The sequence below is a fragment of the Cotesia typhae genome, unplaced genomic scaffold (genome assembly GCF_013202065.1).
Source record: "Cotesia typhae breed Kobodo isofemale line unplaced genomic scaffold, CoteBio_Ctyphae contig_22, whole genome shotgun sequence".
NCBI classification, from domain to species: domain Eukaryota; kingdom Metazoa; phylum Arthropoda; class Insecta; order Hymenoptera; family Braconidae; genus Cotesia; species Cotesia typhae.
This window is the reverse complement of record NW_027423728.1, coordinates 7,838,231-7,856,216: the sequence shown is the minus strand read 5'-3', so window position 1 is coordinate 7,856,216 and position 17,986 is coordinate 7,838,231. Positions and strand designations below refer to the sequence as shown.

General features: G+C 25.4%; 2 protein-coding genes across 5 annotated transcripts; one reads left to right on the top strand and one right to left on the bottom strand.

The window, feature by feature from the left end:
- The first annotated feature begins 85 nt into the window (after nt 1-85).
- LOC141524272 (G patch domain-containing protein 1 homolog) lies at nt 86-4,189 on the top strand. Its single transcript, XM_074238041.1, is given in 7 exon segments — nt 86-308; nt 552-839; nt 842-929; nt 1,004-1,029; nt 1,032-1,076; nt 1,079-1,232; nt 1,307-4,189. Coding segments are annotated over 7 exon segments (2,661 nt in total). The 5' UTR covers nt 86-232; the 3' UTR covers nt 3,291-4,189.
- Nucleotides 4,190-4,543: 354 nt separating this feature from the next.
- On the bottom strand, nt 4,544-17,945 carry LOC141524309 (A-type potassium channel modulatory protein KCNIP1). 4 transcript variants are annotated; one of them, XM_074238120.1, is made up of 8 exons: nt 17,848-17,945; nt 17,676-17,785; nt 16,271-17,610; nt 12,167-12,315; nt 7,350-7,419; nt 7,182-7,252; nt 6,747-7,019; nt 4,544-6,103 (listed from the first exon to the last, which is right to left on the bottom strand). In XM_074238120.1, the coding sequence occupies exons 4-8, from the start codon at nt 12,185-12,187 to the stop codon at nt 6,056-6,058; spliced, it is 483 nt and encodes a 160-aa protein (XP_074094221.1). In that variant the 5' UTR covers nt 12,188-12,315; nt 16,271-17,610; nt 17,676-17,785; nt 17,848-17,945; the 3' UTR covers nt 4,544-6,055. The 4 variants fall into 4 exon arrangements, with proteins under 4 accessions (XP_074094221.1, XP_074094219.1, XP_074094220.1 ...); XM_074238118.1 differs by lacking the exon at nt 17,848-17,945 and having other exon boundaries at nt 16,271-16,442; nt 16,911-17,610; nt 17,676-17,795; XM_074238119.1 differs by lacking the exon at nt 17,848-17,945 and having other exon boundaries at nt 16,271-16,442; nt 16,915-17,610; nt 17,676-17,795.
- Between the last annotated feature and the right edge of the window lie 41 nt (nt 17,946-17,986).

Sequence of the window (17,986 nt, the reverse complement as noted above, 5' to 3'; positions counted from 1 at the left end):
ACAAGTTCTGTCTCTTTTGCTCTTGTTAGTGACTTGCACTAAGTCAAAATATATTTAATCATTAATTCTCCAGATGGCAGCACAGTACTTGTTATGCTTTGCCATTTTCAGTGTGTACAATCCTTTACGTAGTATAGTCTAGTATAGCCTAAATTTTATGATGTACCTTTGACGTTTTAAAAATTTAATAATTTCACATGTGTTTTATGTAAACAACAAATAAAATAAAAAAATGAGTAATCGTAATAATGACGATGATGATGAAAATTTTGCAGTATTTGGAGAAGCATTGGAAGAACTTGAAGAAGGTATTTAAAATATATGACACTGAAGTTGACAAACATTAAAAATTTTTTTATAATTTTATGGAAGTTAAATTATTATAAAAAAAATTTTCACATGTGAAAATTAAAAAAAAAAATAATTTTTGATTGTTGTAAAAATAAAAAAAAAAATTTGACAGCTGTCAGCTGACTTCAGTATTATTAAAATATTCAATTATTTACTATTTATAATTTAAATAATTATATTGTTTTTTTTTTTTTTTTAAGATACTCTGCGAAGAAAAAAACCTGTTACTGTCGAAGATCAATATGCCCTGGATGATCAAGGCAGACGAAGGTTCCATGGAGCATTCACTGGAGGTTTTTCTGCTGGATACTTTAATAGTGTCGGCACCAGAGACGGATGGAGACCACAACAATTTAAATCATCTCGTAGCAGTAAAGCTGAAAATGTTTCACAGCGCCCTGAAGATTTTATGGACGAAGAGGATACTGGTGAATTTGGTATTGCACCAACTGGAATAAGAGCTACTGGAGATTTTAGTGACCGATCTGAGAGAGCCAAAAACGGAGAAGAGATCAAACTGATAATAGTCAATCTATTCCCGGAGAACCTGTGCTCAAAGAATTGTTGAAGCCAGTCACGTAAGACTATTTATTTTATTTTAATTCCTACAATTTAAAAAAATATTATTAATAATTATTTTTTTTTTTATTAGGTACACAATGGGTGTTATTTTATTAAAAAAATGGGCTGGAAACCAGGACAAGGTGTTGGGCCTAGATTAGCTAAAAAGATAAAAAAAAAATTCATCAAAGAAATACTAAAAAAAAAGTTTATGGATGTACATTGCCTGGCCAGGAAATAATTGCTTATGATAGTAATTCTGAAAGTTCTGATAATGATGAAGAAATATTATTTGCTCCAGATGACTATGAAGTCTTCAGGTATTTAATTTTTTAATAAAAATTAATTGAATTTTTTTAGAAAAATTAATTAAATTTTTTTTTAATTTTTACAGATGTAATCCTAAAGAAAATTGTTTTGGTATTGGATACAGTGGCTTAGAGAGGCAATCTGTTCTTTCCAATAACTTCAATCTTTTTGATACAGCAACATTCACAATGCAAGATAAAAATAAAAAGCTTTCAATCCGAGGACAGGCTTTTGGAGTAGGTATTTTTGAAGCTGATGACGAAGATATTTACTCATCAACGGATATGTCTAATTACGATTTTTCTCTGGGTCCCGAGTCTAAAGGACAAAATCGAAGGAGTAATGAGAAAAAAGATAATGCTTCTAAAGACAATTGTATAGAAGGTTTTGTTGTAGCGAAGAATTATTTGAGTAGAAAAAAAATTTTTGATCCACCTTTATTGCCTAGGGATTACAAGCCAGTTCATAAAAAAAAAAAAAAAAGCCGATTTTCTTCTATTGATCCAGATAAGCACGAGGATAAGCACAATAAAGAAAAATCTTGCTTCAAACAAAAATTGAATGCTGATGAACGATTAAAAATTTTAGATGACAAGCCAAGCAGTGAAAAAAATGATGATCAATCTAAATTACTTAATCAGAATGAAAATTCTAAAATTGATAATTTAGGTTCAATTCCTATTGAAAAATCCAAATTATCGTGGATGGATAAATTAAATTCTTCAAATTTTTTGTTTGGAGGTGTTGAAGGAAGCAGTAAAAAATCGTCGGATATTTCTGAAAATTTAGAATCAAGGAAAATCTCGTCTAATGATGGAATAAGTTCCAAAGATATTGATTTAGATAAAATAGATGAAAGTTCTGCTAAGTCAGAAGAAGAATCGTTTAATAAAATAAATATTTCTAGTACTGAAACAAAAGAATTTATCAGCAAATCTGTGAATAATACTTTGAGTTCGGTTCCTGAAGATCAAATGATCAAAGCTGCAAAAATGAATATGTTTGGGAAGCTAACAAGAACAATAGAAGTTTGGCAACCTGCCAGTGTAGTTTGCAAACAATTAAATATACCGGAGCTTTTTGGTAAAAGTATGAAAGCAGAGCCGCAAAAACGTAAAAGATATTCTGTTTTTGAATCTTTGAATATTTATAACAGTGAGGATAAATACCAAAAAGCTACTGACACTGCTGGAACCTTCAAAGAGCCTGTTATAATGGATAAATCTTTTGAAAAAAAAAATCCAAGCAGTGAAGTAAATTTATTGGAAGATAATTTGGATTTGGAATCAAAAGTTGATAAATCACAGGAGGATAATAGTTTTAAAAATGATGATAAAAAAGATAATTTTAATTTAAATTCAACTAATTTAGCAACAACTAGTGTAAATTCATTAAAAAGTTCAAACAGGCATGAGAGCGATAAAGCGGATGAAAGTCAAGCTAGTTCATTAGTCGCTGAGCAATTAGCCAAAGTTGAGGCAAATAAAGACTTGTTTAAAGCGATATTTTTGAGTAGCAGTGATGAGTCCGAAGCTGAGGATGATCCTGAGGATGTTGATAATAATACTGTAATGTCGTTGTTAATTGGAAAACCTGCTACTGAATTAAATGCTCAAAGAAATACTTCTCCTCCTCGAGGAATTTTTGCCAAGTTGGATTTAGATGATCTGATGAAATCGAAAAAAATTTTATCGAAAAATATACCAGAATCGGAAGCTGGAGGTGAGTCAAAACTTAACGAGTCAACTTTAATCACTTTTAAGGACGAAGAAATTCAAGTAATTGGTAAGGAAAGTTTATCTTTCAACACTGTTACTGAATCAGAAGACTTACTTAATAGTTATGGCCCAGTTCTTCCACAACACCCGACAAAAGTTAAAGACACATCTGACTCTGGAGAAATACAAAAGCCGGTGTATAATAAGAAGATAGTAAGTAAGTTAGATAATGTTGAGCTTTCTTTGAAATGGGTGGAGAAAACTAAATCTAAGAAGGCGAAGAAAGATAAAAAAAAGTCCAAGCATAAAGGAAAGGAAAAAAAAAGAAAACATCAGAAAAAAGAACGGTAGATAACAATAAATTATTTATCACTAGCAACTTTTGTTAAATTGCACTGTATTTTTTTAAATATTAACATTTTTTTAAATTTAAGCTCATCCCGACGTTACACTCATCAAGAGCTTTCATTTGAGTACCCACATGCATTTTCATATATTTTTGATATATAAATATATAAAAAAATGATGTGGGTACTCAAATGAAAGGTCTCGATGAGTGTAACATCGGGATGAGCTTATATCTTTAAAAATGTCAATAGTTCATGAGATACAGGGTAATTTTTTAATGAACCATGAAAAGGCACAACTCCAGGTCAAGACTTTTCTCTTAATAATATAGATTATTATGTGTAAATAAATAAAAAATAATGAAAATATAATTAGTGTTTCGTACATTAATATTTATTATTTTTTAATACAACAACGTAGTAATCAGTAAATTTGTTTTTTTTATTATTTCATTTTCAACTTTAATAAACTCGTTGAATTAGCTTGTATGAAATAATTACATCTAATTCATTTATTGAATTAGATGTTGATTGCCAAGTGTTTGGTTTGTGTTTTTATTGTATATAAAAATTCTTTATTATTTCGTGAAAGCTTTTAAGATGTTGTGAACTAATTACAATGCAATTACCTTTTTTTATGGAGTCTTTTCAATTAAAATTAGTAATCGAGAAAGGCCGAGAATACTTTATTTTTAATTATTTAATTGTACATTGAGCCTTGCATTTAACATACATTTTTCCTTAAGTTGGCTTTGATACTGATAAAGTGGACGAACTTTGATGGTGAACTAATAAATTTATTTTTTTATTTAATTGAAGAAATAAGAATATTAAAAAAAAAAATATTTGATTTTAGTAATATATATTCGTAGTATAAATAAAGTGATTGATATTACATGTTAATATTTAATTATTTAAATTCTTTATTATTATTCAACTGGAATTCACTTACAATTTTCTAAATATTATATCTATATATCAATATGTGTCCGTGTAATAAAAAAAAATATATATATGTGTAACTATTTGGAATTAATGAAACATTCTTCAAAATTTATATTTGCGAATGTAAATTATTATTAATAATTTATTTAGTTTTATACAATATAAAAAATTAATTATATTAAATATAATTTTTCATAAAATTAACATTTAATAAAAAACATATATATTTTTTAAAAAATTTATTAAATAGAAAATAAATTAAAGAGTTTAAAAAATAGTGAGATAATTATATTTAAATAATTATTGTGAATTTTTAATTTTGTAATTTAAGTAAATTTGATTAATAATTTTTTAGTGAATTTTTAAAATATAGACATTTTAATTTCCAACAATAAAATCATTTTTTTTTTTTGTTAAATATTTCGGCAGTGCTTAATGAATCGTTAGTCACTACAATAAAATATATCACAAAGTGGATAGACAAATTTTTCCTATTTTTAAAAATAAAATTAAACATTGATTAATTAATTGTAAAATATTTAAATAATGTGCAGAATGTTTCATGAATCCACAATTAATAATTTTATTTACACGGGCTATACTTGTCACAGCAGAGTGATTTGTGTAAACTATAAAATAGTTTATAAGATAAATTCTTTTTAGTAAAAAAAATCAAAGAATTTATCATGATTTTACAATAATAATAGTTTTAAAATATTTTATTTAATAATAAACATTACATACTTACTCCATATTACTCTCATACTAATAAACTTTTATTCTTTATTATAGATATCGCGTGAAAAATGCCAAAAGAGCGTAATCCTACAGTGAGATAGGGCTTTGTGCCAAAAGGGCGGACAAAAAAATTTTTTTTGCCAATCAACTCAATGTCAATATATTATAAAAATTAAAAAATTTAATTAAACTATAAAAAGGGGCAAAATGGTCAACAAAAAAATTTTTTTTTTAATTTTAAATCACACAACTTTTAAGTTTCTACATCAAGGAAGAAATATCATAATAAATATGAAAAATTATAAATTAAATTACAAAAAGGGGCAAAATGGTCACGGAAAAAATTTTTTTTAATTTTTATAAAATGATAAAAAAATTTTTTCAACTTTTTAAAGCCAAAAGCGCGTAAAATTTGAAACATACGCTCTTTTGGCTTTGACAAATTTTTTTTATCACCTTTGAGCATATCTTTACAAAGTAATTGGCAAAAAAAAATTTTTTTAAACTCCCTTTTGGCATTTGTCACGTGATATATTATGAAATCGTTTGAAATAACGACTGATAATTAAGTTAGTAACAAAAAAGATTTCTATTTCTATGTAACATTTACGGCGGGTTATATTCCGTATCACCCGAATATGAAGGATGATATTTAACCGCTCTCCCTGAATAATATTTTAAAAATTATTCTATTAATATCATTTGATTTTTCACATTACCTATGTGTGTAATTAGATTTAATATTCACTATATTATAATTAATAACTAAAATAATAAATAATTTCATTCGGCGCTGAGTATTAGTAATTGACAATTACAATCAATTATAGGAATTTCGTCGTAACAACAGAAATTTAAAACTCGGTAGTATTTAAAGTTCTTTTTAATTGTCTCGTACGGAACTTTTTCAATGGTAATAGTGATCATGAATATACATGAATTGAGTCGGCAACAGTTGGTAATCGATGAAACTAACGGAATGGTACCAATGATTAATTTTAAATTGAACACGTAAGGCGATGGTGAAGATGATGATGATAATGATTGCTGATCAGTTGATCGCACAAGATTTAGATTAGCCGGAGATCAGAATTCACAGTCAAACATTGCGAGAGATCGTGTGATCACTTCGTCCTGTAATTATAATTAATTAAAAATTAGATGTTGCAATTTTTATTCTTAAATATTGACATTTTTGAAGATTTAAGCTTTTCCTGATGTTACAATCATCAAGAGCTTTCATTTGAGTACCCACATCAATTTTTCATATATTTTTGATATATAAATATATATAATATATATAAATATATGAAAAATTGATGTGGGTACTCAAATTAAAGGTCTCGATGAGTGTAATGTTAGGATGATCTTATATTTTTAAAAATGTCAATAGTTCTCAAGATACAAGGTCTAAATACTTATCATAATAAATTTACTATAATAATAAGCCTAATCTGAATTAATTAGATATATTTTTACTGATAGGGATGTAAATTTAAAAATTTTAAATTTCTAAAAGAAATAATAAATTAATTAACTAAGGAATAATTTTTTGTCATTACAAACTTGTTAATTTTTCTTCAAATTATATTTCTCGTTTATAAAAAAAAAAAAAAAAAAAAAAAAAAAAAAAAAAAAAATATTTCAAAAAAAATAATATTTCTTCAGCAAAAGAGCAAAATTTCTAGTAATATTTTTTTTTTTTTTTTTTTTTTTTTAAATTACAAAGAAGAATATAATTTTTTCTCTGAGTGTAATGATAAAAAGAAATACTTACTCTAAGGCAGCTTTCGATGAACTCCTCTATCGTAATTACACCATCATGATTAAGATCGAGTTTTTCAAAGACTCTATCTAATTGTTCTTTAGCTTTACGCTCTTCTTCCGTAGGATGTTTGCGGCCCATAAGTTCATGCACAGCCGTGACAACTTCTCCGAGTTCGCCCCTGGTTATACATCCGTCACCATTAATATCGTAAAGCTTGAATGTCCACCTAAGTTTCTCGTAAATGCTACCTCGCAGTAGCGTCGAGAGAGTAACAAGTAGATCCTGAAATACGAGACAGCAATTACACCTTTTTATTCTTCTCAAATTATTATTATTATTATTATAAAGATGATTTTATAAGAAGAAAAAAGCTTTAATGGTATAATAAAAGTTTATATAAAATATATTATTAAAAAATCATAAAGAAGAGATATTAACAATTACCCTGAAGCTGATGGCCCCATTGCAGTTAACGTCGAAAGCTTTGAATACGTAGTGAGCATAAAGGCTGGAATCTACAATAGAAGAAAGTAATAAAATCCTCTTAGTTTATTTTGTTTCTTTTCTTCCAATTAAATTGAAAAAGTGAATAATTGTTTAATTTAAACTCACTTCCGTGTGGAAAAAATTTTGCATAAATGTCTTTGAATGACTCTTCTTGAACAACGCCCTCCGGGCATTCCTTCAAACAGATGAAAAAGTTACTTTAGGCTTTCTTTTAGTATATATATTTATATATTTATATATATGTTCTAAAGAAAAGTAAAAAAATTTTACACTTTCAAGAAAGTATGAAGTTTATGACTTTACTAAATTTATAAAGTCTTATTTATACTGTGAGTAGTTTTTAACTTTAAATAATAAAATGTCAATTATTGTAAATATATTTTTTTTTATAAATTATTATTAATTTATAATCAATAAATAATTTTAAACGCTATATAATTTTTTAACACTGTATTTAAATTTTTTAAAAAATTTCTATACATTTATTTTGTTTATAAAAAAAAGAAGAAATATAAAAAATCATTTTAATGAAAAAAGAAGACATATATATCACAAAAAAAAATTTTTTTGGATAATTTAAAAGAATATTAATTAAAAAAAAAATTCTTTTGATAAAAATCAAGATTTTTGTGACAAGAAATGAATTTTTTTAAAAAAACTTTTTTAAATTTGCGCGGGAACAATTTTAAATTAAAATTCTCAAGTTGTCTATTTAAAATTTGTTTTTTTCTAAATTTAGAGAATTTTTTTATTTCTTCTTAATTTTTTCTCAGTGTAGTTTACCTAGATGAAGCTAATTATTATTTATTACTTCCAAAAATTTATAAGCGAATTTAACATTAAAGTTCTGAACTGTTAAAAGATGGCTAAAGAAAGATTAAAGAAAAAAACGGCGAGATGTTATCAAGAAATCGTCACGAAGTGAAAAACTTGAAGAAAAAGTAAAGCTAAGTCTGTCAAAACCGAGATTAATTTTTGAGATCATACCGTACGTGAGTTGCATACAAAATACTGTGAAAAGTTGAGTCGTTTAGTGACACAGTGAGTTGCGCCCGCTCAATTCGTGGATGAATAAAAAAAAAAAAAAAAAAAAAAAAATTTAAAAAAAATCAAATGGTAATCTCTGATGCAAAGAAACGCGGTGAAGAGACTTTTGTTATTGTCATAAAATTATGCATCCGCAATTTTCTCGCTGTGTAAAATTTATGAGTGGAAGAAAAATATTCATAAATGTGTTTTTAATTTCAACTTTGCATTCAAACTATTTTTAATAGTGCAAGAAATGAAATACGAATTTTTATAGCTTTTATATTTATTTTTTTTATAGAATTCTTTATAAAAGATTTTTTTATCCGTTTTATTTAAATGGATTGGATTTTTTCCGAGGAATAAAAATTTTTATTTTTGATCAATATCAAAGATAATAAATCCGTCATGACTCGCCATAAACTTTTAATTATCCTGATAAAAGTTCGGTTTATTCATGCATAATAAAAACAGATACTGTCCAGAAGTAGATTGACAAGACCGATAAACTTGTAATCGATCTGGAATCCATCTACTTTTTATATGTTTGCATATTAGAATGAAGTTAATGTTTATAGAAGAATAATTCGCTCACTTATCCAAAAAAAAAAAAAAAAAAAAAAATTCTAAAGCATATTTCTGAAGTTTACAAGCGCATTGTTAAAAGTTCTTATTTTTAATTAACCTGTTGCTTTTTTTTAAGAAAATAACGATGAAAATAAGTGAGTTTATATTTCTTCTTAATATTTCTTTTAAAAGATTTAATTAAAAATTTTTTTTAAATCAACAAATAATAAAAAAAGTATTTTAATTTTTTAAATTTAATTAAATTTTTATTTTTATTTAAAAAAAAAAAATAACATTTAGAATTAAAATTTTATTTTAAAAAATTTATACTAAATTTTATTGTAAAAAATTAATACTAAATTTTATTTTCTAAATTCTTTGAAATATTTAACTAAATTTTTGATAAACAAAATATTATTTTAGGAAATGAATCTGTCGTAAGTACAAATAAAATATTTTCTGTTGATGATATATCGTAAATAGTAAACAAATTTACTATTTATGTACTTCCGATGCGATTATTGTGTACCTTTTATTATAAAATAAATTATGATACAAACTGGAAATAGAGCGAAAGTGAGGAAGTGAGAGGAACTGAGAAAAGGGTGAAAAATAAAAAGGGAAGAAAAAGACAGATGTGCTTTATCGATTACCTTTCTTTGAATATGACGTCATGAGTGAGTGTGGCATAAACTTAACTTGAGAACTAACAGTTTTTCTCTTTGACATGTATTTCCATGTGAAATAACATTCCATTAAGGGCAAAAAAATTTTAAACTATCTCTTTAAACGAAAAAAAAAAAAAAAAAAAAAAAAAAAAAAAAACTTTTCTTCCCAATTTAAACTGTGAAATTTTTGTTTTAGAAAATTATTTTCAATTTTTTGAACAATAATGTGAAATTATTTTTAAACTTAATCAATAAAGTCGCTACCCTAGAAATATTTGTACTAGTTAAATAAAATTTATCAAATATTTTTTTATATTATTTTACTAAATATAAAAAACTGAATATTTTTTTATTAAATTGCAAAATAATTTTTAATTAATAAAATTTAAATAGCAAGTTTATAAAAAAATATTTTTAATAATTTATAAAGAGATACTCTTTTTAAATTAAGCTCTTAATTTATGAATGAAGTAGATCGAACGTTTTTCACCCCCTTCGAAAAAAAAAAACGATCAATCTGGACATATGTACGGCTCCTCTATAACTCCTCTATGAATAAACGTGTCAAAGATTTATATGGTCCATTTCCTAACATGATCAATTAATCATACGGTGGTGTGTAAAAAAAGATAGCTTTTTTTCATTCATGATTGGTTGAAAAATAAAATGTGACAATGGAAAAAAAAGTTTTGAAATTTGATCAAGAATAATGAAGATATTTTTAAAAGTGCAAAAATTTTTAATCAAAAAATTACTTTTTTTTTTTTTTACTGTAACGAAATTAGCTCGGAGATTCGCTAATAAGAGCGCTGATATAAAAAAATTCCTACAATTTAAATCACAAATAGTAATTGAAATAAATATTTAATAAACAAGTAAAGTATTTTTTTTTTTTAGCGCGCCAGTTGTGAATCTATTGCACATACTTTGACGTTAGCGCTGGGACTGTGCTTTACTGTCGGCTCGTGAAATATGCTCATCTTAAATATTTTACTATTTTCATCAATTATGGACGCTCTTACACGATACAAGAAGTAAGTTTATGGCTCGAAAGCATGAAATAAACAAGCTTGCTATTTTAGCGAGTCTTTTAAATTTTTTTTAGCAAAAAAAAAAAAAAAAAAAAAATTAATTTACTTCTAAATTAAAAATGCAAACTTATATTTTAATAAACTTCTCACGAGGGAAGTTATAAATTTGCTAAGTTATTTTTGGCAAAATTTTTTGATTATAAAAATTGTTTTATACTACTTTTATTCTTTCTCTTAAATTTCTTCTAGTTTTCGACATAAAGTTAAATTTCCATATCGATAAAATAGTTTTATCGAATTTTCAAGAATTTTACTGCGAATACTGTGAAAAGATATAAGCAGTAGTTGCATATTGTGCTTTGTTTCAAAAGAGAAACATATTTATCGTGAAATACTACGATGTCGTTCAATTTGTCGCTGATCAAGGGATTGTATGTAATAAATATCGACAGATAAAACTCTAATTACTTTTTACAAGTTTTTTTTTAAATAAATATCAAATTTTATGCGATAAAATGATAAATTCTTGTGAAAAAAAAAAGAAGAAATAATTTAATTAGACAATTTTTTCGTTTATTATTAAGAAATTTTAAAGAATTTTCTTCAAAAAAAAATTATTTTCTACACAATAAATATTTTAAACTTCTTCAAAACTTTCTAAAATTCCGTCCGACTAATTTTATTATTTCTACTTGTTTAAAATATCCCCAAGTACCCGCAACTCTACGAATTAAATCAAATAAAATGTCTAATTCTTGACAATTCTCAGAAAACTAAATGTCACATATCTACAGATTTTCAGTGTACACGTCGGCACTTCAATAAATTATGTCGTTATCATCATTGCTTTTCGAAACTACATAATACTCAAAGTTTCAGATTTCTGCGGTGCATAATAGTTAATAGTCGCTATATTATCGTTAGTATAGACTTGGAACAGACTAATAATGTAAGATAGTGTATCTGAAGCACTTTTGTTTATTGTTGATGAGTCTCTATATCAGATGTACATTTAGAATGAAATAACGTCATTTAAACGTGCGGTTTCGTGTATATATATGCAGAGTAAGTGTATCAATATATAGCTTTGATGTCTATTATTATCTCAAGTTCTATGAATAAAATCTATATCTCACAATCGGCATATATTTATTAACATTTCTTCTTTTCTATACAAATAAGTCTCAAACAATTTATTATTCATTTCTTCTTTATAATATTTATTATTAATAAATATAAAAAATATTTTTAATAAATTAACTTTAAATTAATATTTTGAAAAAAAATTTACTTTATTAAATAATTAATTTTGTTAAATTGCACTGTACTTTTTTAAATATTAACATTTTTTAAAATATAAGCTCATCCCAACGTTACACTCATCAAGAGCTTTCATTTGAGTATAATGTCGGGATGAGCTTATATTTAAAAAAAAAATAAATATTTCTCAAGATACAAGGTCATTTTAAAATTTATCTAGAGAGATAGAGAATTAAAATAATTTTTTTCTTAAGCTTATTTTTCCATTAATCATAAGTTATTTTAATCCCAATCTGAATAATAATTGATGAGACTTATTAATAGAAACAGTAAATTTATTAGTTGATAAATATGTTAGTAGTAAAAATACCTGTTTGAAGCCACGATACATCACGCATATCTCCTGCCTCGAAAACTTTGTTTGCCTGAGAAGTTCTTCAATAGCCACTGGTCGAGTGGCTTGATGTCTAGCACGTGAGCTTTCAAACTCAAAAAGGGCCTCCTCAGGGCCTGGTGAATCTGGTGGTGTTGCCATACTTTTAATGTCGCTTTAATATTTTTTTTTTTTTTTTTCTAAATATACTCCGTAGTGTAAAATAATTAAAATTCAAAAATTGAGTCGTAACATTTAAATACTTTTCTACAGAAAAATTACCCGCATTTCTAAGATATATAAATTCTAAAGAGTTATCCTAAAATATTGCTACAAACTTGTTATTCAATTTCATACCAAAAATTCATACAATTTAGGAAATAAAAATATAACACCTAACATTACAATAAAATTATTTTTATAAATAATAAATGGCATAATTAATTCAGAATGAACACAATTGTTCTTGCATTTAAAAAAAAAAGTAAAGGTACTTTACTTTATATTAAAAATTTAAATTTTTTCCAGAAGAGACTGTGTAAAAAAATAATTTATAATTAAACGTAGATTGTTTTTTTTTTTACAACTTAAAAATTTTTTTTTCAGATTAATATAATTCTAATGACAAATATTTACATTTGAATTAGCAAGCCAAAAAATATATTTCGATAACCACGACCTGCGCTGTCCGCCAGAGTTACTTCGATACTTGGTGAGTCGATAAAATACGACCCAGCTATCTAGACCACGAGGGAAACAACCTCGTTTTTATTGTAGTCTATACAACAGCCACCGGACTATCTTGTTCTTCTCTCCACGATGTAACTCTTTGCTAAACAATCTACTATTGTAACTGGTTATCTCTCTAGTGCCACTAATATCTACATATTTCTAATTTAAAGCATTTCATTTGATTCAATAATATTGTCTGTTAGTAATTCTAAAAAAAAAAACTCGAATTATCCATCAATTCATTCATCCATTATTCATATCTAATAATCAAAAAAATTATTTTTATTTTATTTTCAATATCTACTGATATGGAAATTTTATATTAAGCAAAATTAGTCTAATTAAAATATTTAGATTTATTATTTTTAAATTTAATGTGTAGGAGTGTATGCTCACAGAATTTTTATTTAAAATTTTATTTTCAGACAACCGATTAATTGATGTCCCTCTAACACAGCTTCTTCTTATTTATTTATTTATTTATATACTTCCTCATTGATTGATTGATTGATTGATTGTTGTAATTAAACTTGAATTACAGAGTAATACCACTGGCTCCGATATGTTTTTAAAATACCCACTATACTATTAACATATCACAGTGAAATTATTTTATTGCAACTTTTATTTTTTAATTGTTTTGATTTAATAACATTCTGTAATTCATTATTATTAATCACTTTTCATAATTAATTGTAATTTTACAACAGGAAGACAGACTTTTTTTTTTTACAGCGTTTAAAATAAAAATAAATCCGATTGCTTTTTCTTATTATTTAAAAACATTATTTTCTTCTTATTACTGGACGGATATTTATAATATTTATTTTAATGATATTTTAGGTTTAATTAATGCCATTTTTGACAAAAATTCATTCGTAAAGTGATGGAGTATTTGTAACAACTAAGAAGGCAACAATTCAAAACTTTTTTAATAATTTATCCAAATATTTTTAATAAAAAATAAAGATAAATTATTTTAGTTTTTTCATTTATAAAGTGAAAAAAAAAAAAAAAAAAATTCTTAATATATATTTTAAGAATAAAAATCTATTTAAAAATGTCCTTCAGTTAGGTCATGGTTGCTTGACTTTCTTGACATTATTCTAGTAGTAATCAATTTAACGATAATCGTTGTTGTCAAAATCTTCAAATTTTATTCAGTAAAAAGATTGATAAAAAGTTTAATATTTATTATCTTGGACGACATTGCGAATAAATGTTAAACTCTTCTTTAGATATATATATATATATATATATATTTTTTTTTTTTTTAAATATTTAAACACTTGGATTATTTCTTCTTCAGTTTTTTACATTTTTTGTAGAATTATCTATCACTTCTCGGATTTTTTCGATGATTTGTTTGTTTATTAATGTAGTTTATAGACAGGTGAACTGATTAGCATTGATAAAAATAAAATAAAACTACACACTTTTAATTAAATATCAATAATAATGAATATTTAACAAACTTATTTTATCCACAACGGTTGTTTGTAATTTTTCGAGACTATTCATAAAATTTTCACCCACGTTATTAATTTTTCCTTTTTAACTTTTCTATTTCTGCTTGAGAATGAATCTCTTTCCACGTACATGCATGTATAAAACACTTAAATTGAAGAGAAGGCGACGGCGCACAATAAATGAAAAGTGTGGCTGCGCTGTCTCTAATTCTCACGTTTAATAAAAAAATAAACACACAATTTTATTAAACAAACATTTAAAAAAATTGGGAAGAAATAATCGATTAATAAAAACAATTTTTAAAGGATTTTTTTTCCTAAAATCTAGCAAAGATAATTACGAAGTAAATTTATGACTGTAACGTGAAAGAATCCATGTACACACTCGCTCAGTACAACTTTTAATTTGAATAATTAAAATACAATCGACCGAAACGAAAAGCTCACGTACTATACGAGTGTAGCAAGTAACACGAGTCGAACTGAGCCCGGCCTTGGATTAAATGTTATCTAGTCTTCTCCGCAGTGTCAAACGGCCAACACTACACTGGTATTACTCCGAGAGGGTGGTAAGCTCGCCTCCTCTCCTCTGGCGTCGCTTTTGCTCATTTTCTCTCTCACTTACTCTCCTTCCCTTCCTTTTTCCTTCTGCGCGAGCTTTCACTTCACATTTACTGTACATGTCCTATATATAAAAGCTGTCTACTACTCACACGTCTACAATTTGCGCTCCCTTAAGTGTAAGCTAACATCTTGGGTTTTCTTCGCTCCCGAATAATCATTAAGGCCTCATGTGCCTTGACATTTAATGATACTTTTTTATTATACTCTGCTCGTGTGTATATTTATAAAATTTTCATTAAACAAACGAGAACAAAGGGCCTATTCAGACAATTTTAGGCGGAGCTTTTCATACCCTGCTTTGTACTTATCCGCCGGAGCTTTTATGAAAATTTTTTTACCACGGTGAAAAAAATTAATTTCAATCAAGAAAATCATCTTCATTTTTGTTTTTCAGTGCGGATTAATTTTAAATATATTTATAACATTAATTTTAACAATTTTACAATGTTTTAATTTTATTTAACAAAAAAATTATTTAAAAAAAATTGCATTTTTAATTTTTTAAAATTTCTACATGTTAATTTTTTTTTTGCCATAATTTATTTGTTAAAAAAATAATTAAATATCTGCTAAATTAATTTTCATTGAAGTTAGCTGTCTTTAATATTTTTTAATTTTTTTTTTTTAACAAACAAATTTGTTTTGAGAAATTATTTTTAAAAAATTGCATTTTTAATTTTTTTTAGATTTTTTTTATATAAATTTTTTTTTGCCATAATTTATTTGTTAAAATTTTTATTGTAAATTGTTATTTATATTTATATTTTTCTTAAATATTAAATAAAAACATAAACAGTATTTAATTTCCTTTCGGTATAAATGTAATATACTATCTACATTAAATGATACCCTTGTATTGTTTTACATTTTCTTGAATACAAATTACAGATTTAATACTTCTGAATTCGTATTTGGCAGAATTCCAAGTCAGAGGCATTTGAATACTTATTGCTACTTAAAAAAGAAGAATAGTTTTGAGGATGTTATTACTTATCAAAGGTTTTAAAGTTGGTGGACTATATACAAGTCTTATTGAATTTTTATCCGTTTTATCGCTTCGATTTTACAAATATATTCAAGAAGATCAGTGCACTGTCTAATTTTAATTTTTTATTAATTTAAATTAAATTAATTGCTTTCAGATAAAAAGAAAAATGTTTCATAAATTTTTTTCTAGCCGATATTATATTATTTATCGGGAAAATATAAATAAAGAAAAGATATATTTCATCTTAACATTTGAAGATATCACATGTAAAAAAAGATCATTTTTTACCATCACTTACTGCAACATATTTCAACAATAGCTTATCACTGAGCTCAAGAGTGAGGGATGAATGAGGAGAGAGTCTTTTTGATGATGAATGACAAGTATTTTAATGTTTTTTAAATGTGCATCTCTGTCAAGTCTTTTCACTTATTTTGTTATTAAGGGCAATGACGCTGTACTGTAAAAAAAAAATTACACACATTTTTTAAGACATATTTTATCACTAAAATTGTACACAGAAAGAAAAAAATTTTCAAGATAAAAATTATTTTAGAGTAAGAAAAAAAATTTTCTAAGTTTTAAAATATTTCTTCTTAACTCAAAAAGAAGCTTATAAAAATATTTTCTAGGCTCAAAAATTTTCTTTAATTTTTTTTTCAGTCTGTAATGTAATTATTAATTATTAATTATAATGAATAGATTAGCAATCATAAAAATAATTAACCTCCCTATAATTTTACAAATTAGAAGATTATAATCAAATGTTCTTTGTTTAAGAATTTATAATCATATAATCTATAGCATTATTGCGATTCGCTAATATGTCCTTGACGAACTATCAAGATCAAGGTCATTCACGAGGTCAGGAGGAAGGTAAATAATTATATCTCTATCATTAACGTATACTTTTACCCTCTATACTCACGTACAACAAGCAAAAAGTATGCTAACGATTAAACGATGTTGAGAGGCGATGCAAATGAGGAATTTGCGACAATTACTCTGTCGATAATTAAGTAATTACTTTTTCATTATTTTTTTTATTTCAGAGTGAAAATCTTTGGAAGATAAAATTCCCATTTTTAGGAAAACTCGGGGTTTTTCGGGGTTGAGAGTTCCAGAGTTCTCCAAAGAAGAAATAAACTTGGTCAAAAATTTAGTAAATTATTTCTTCAATTAAAAAAAAAAAAATCCAATAATTAAACTTTCACAATATTATTCAGCTCCTTGATAAAACTTCAAATAAATTTTTTTTTAAAAAGGAAATAAAATCCTATTTCATTTTTGGAGCCTTCATAAATATCTTCAATTTTTATAAAAATTTATTTAGCAGATATTTAATAATTTTTTTAACAACTAAATTTTATCAAAAAAAATTTTTAAAAATAAAATTGACTTGTAGAAATATAAAAAAATAAAAAATTCAATTTTTCAAACCAAATTTGTTAAAAAAAAAAATTAAAAAATGGTCAAAACTGCTAATGTCATCCAATATTTTCAGTGTGCACGTAGCTTAAATTGAAAAGATGTCTATATTTGTTCTTGATAAAATTTATAGACTCCAAAAAATTTATCCTATAAATTTTTTCTTGAAGAAATAAATTTTTCAATAATTATTTTAATATCTGCAAAAGAATAAAAAAGAATTAAAAAATTTGCAATTTAACAGCAGAAAACTATTGGACTATACCTTTTCTCTACGTTTGATGAGAACTTGATTCCATGGCTGGCCAGTATTAAACTCGAAAGCAAGCAAGCAAGCAAGCAAGCTGATTGCACGGCAAACACCGGTTTACAATTCTGAAATGAAAAAAAAATACTCAAAAAAAAAACAAAAGGCCTCTTTGAGGATTCTAATTTACAGTCTATGGTTGAAAAATATACTCTGAGAATAATTGTCTTTTTTTTTTTTTTTTATCTATTTATGCGCAGTATGTTTATTAAAGTCGTTGCTGACACGACATGACATTTATCTGAGTGTAGTGAAACTATTTATTCCTT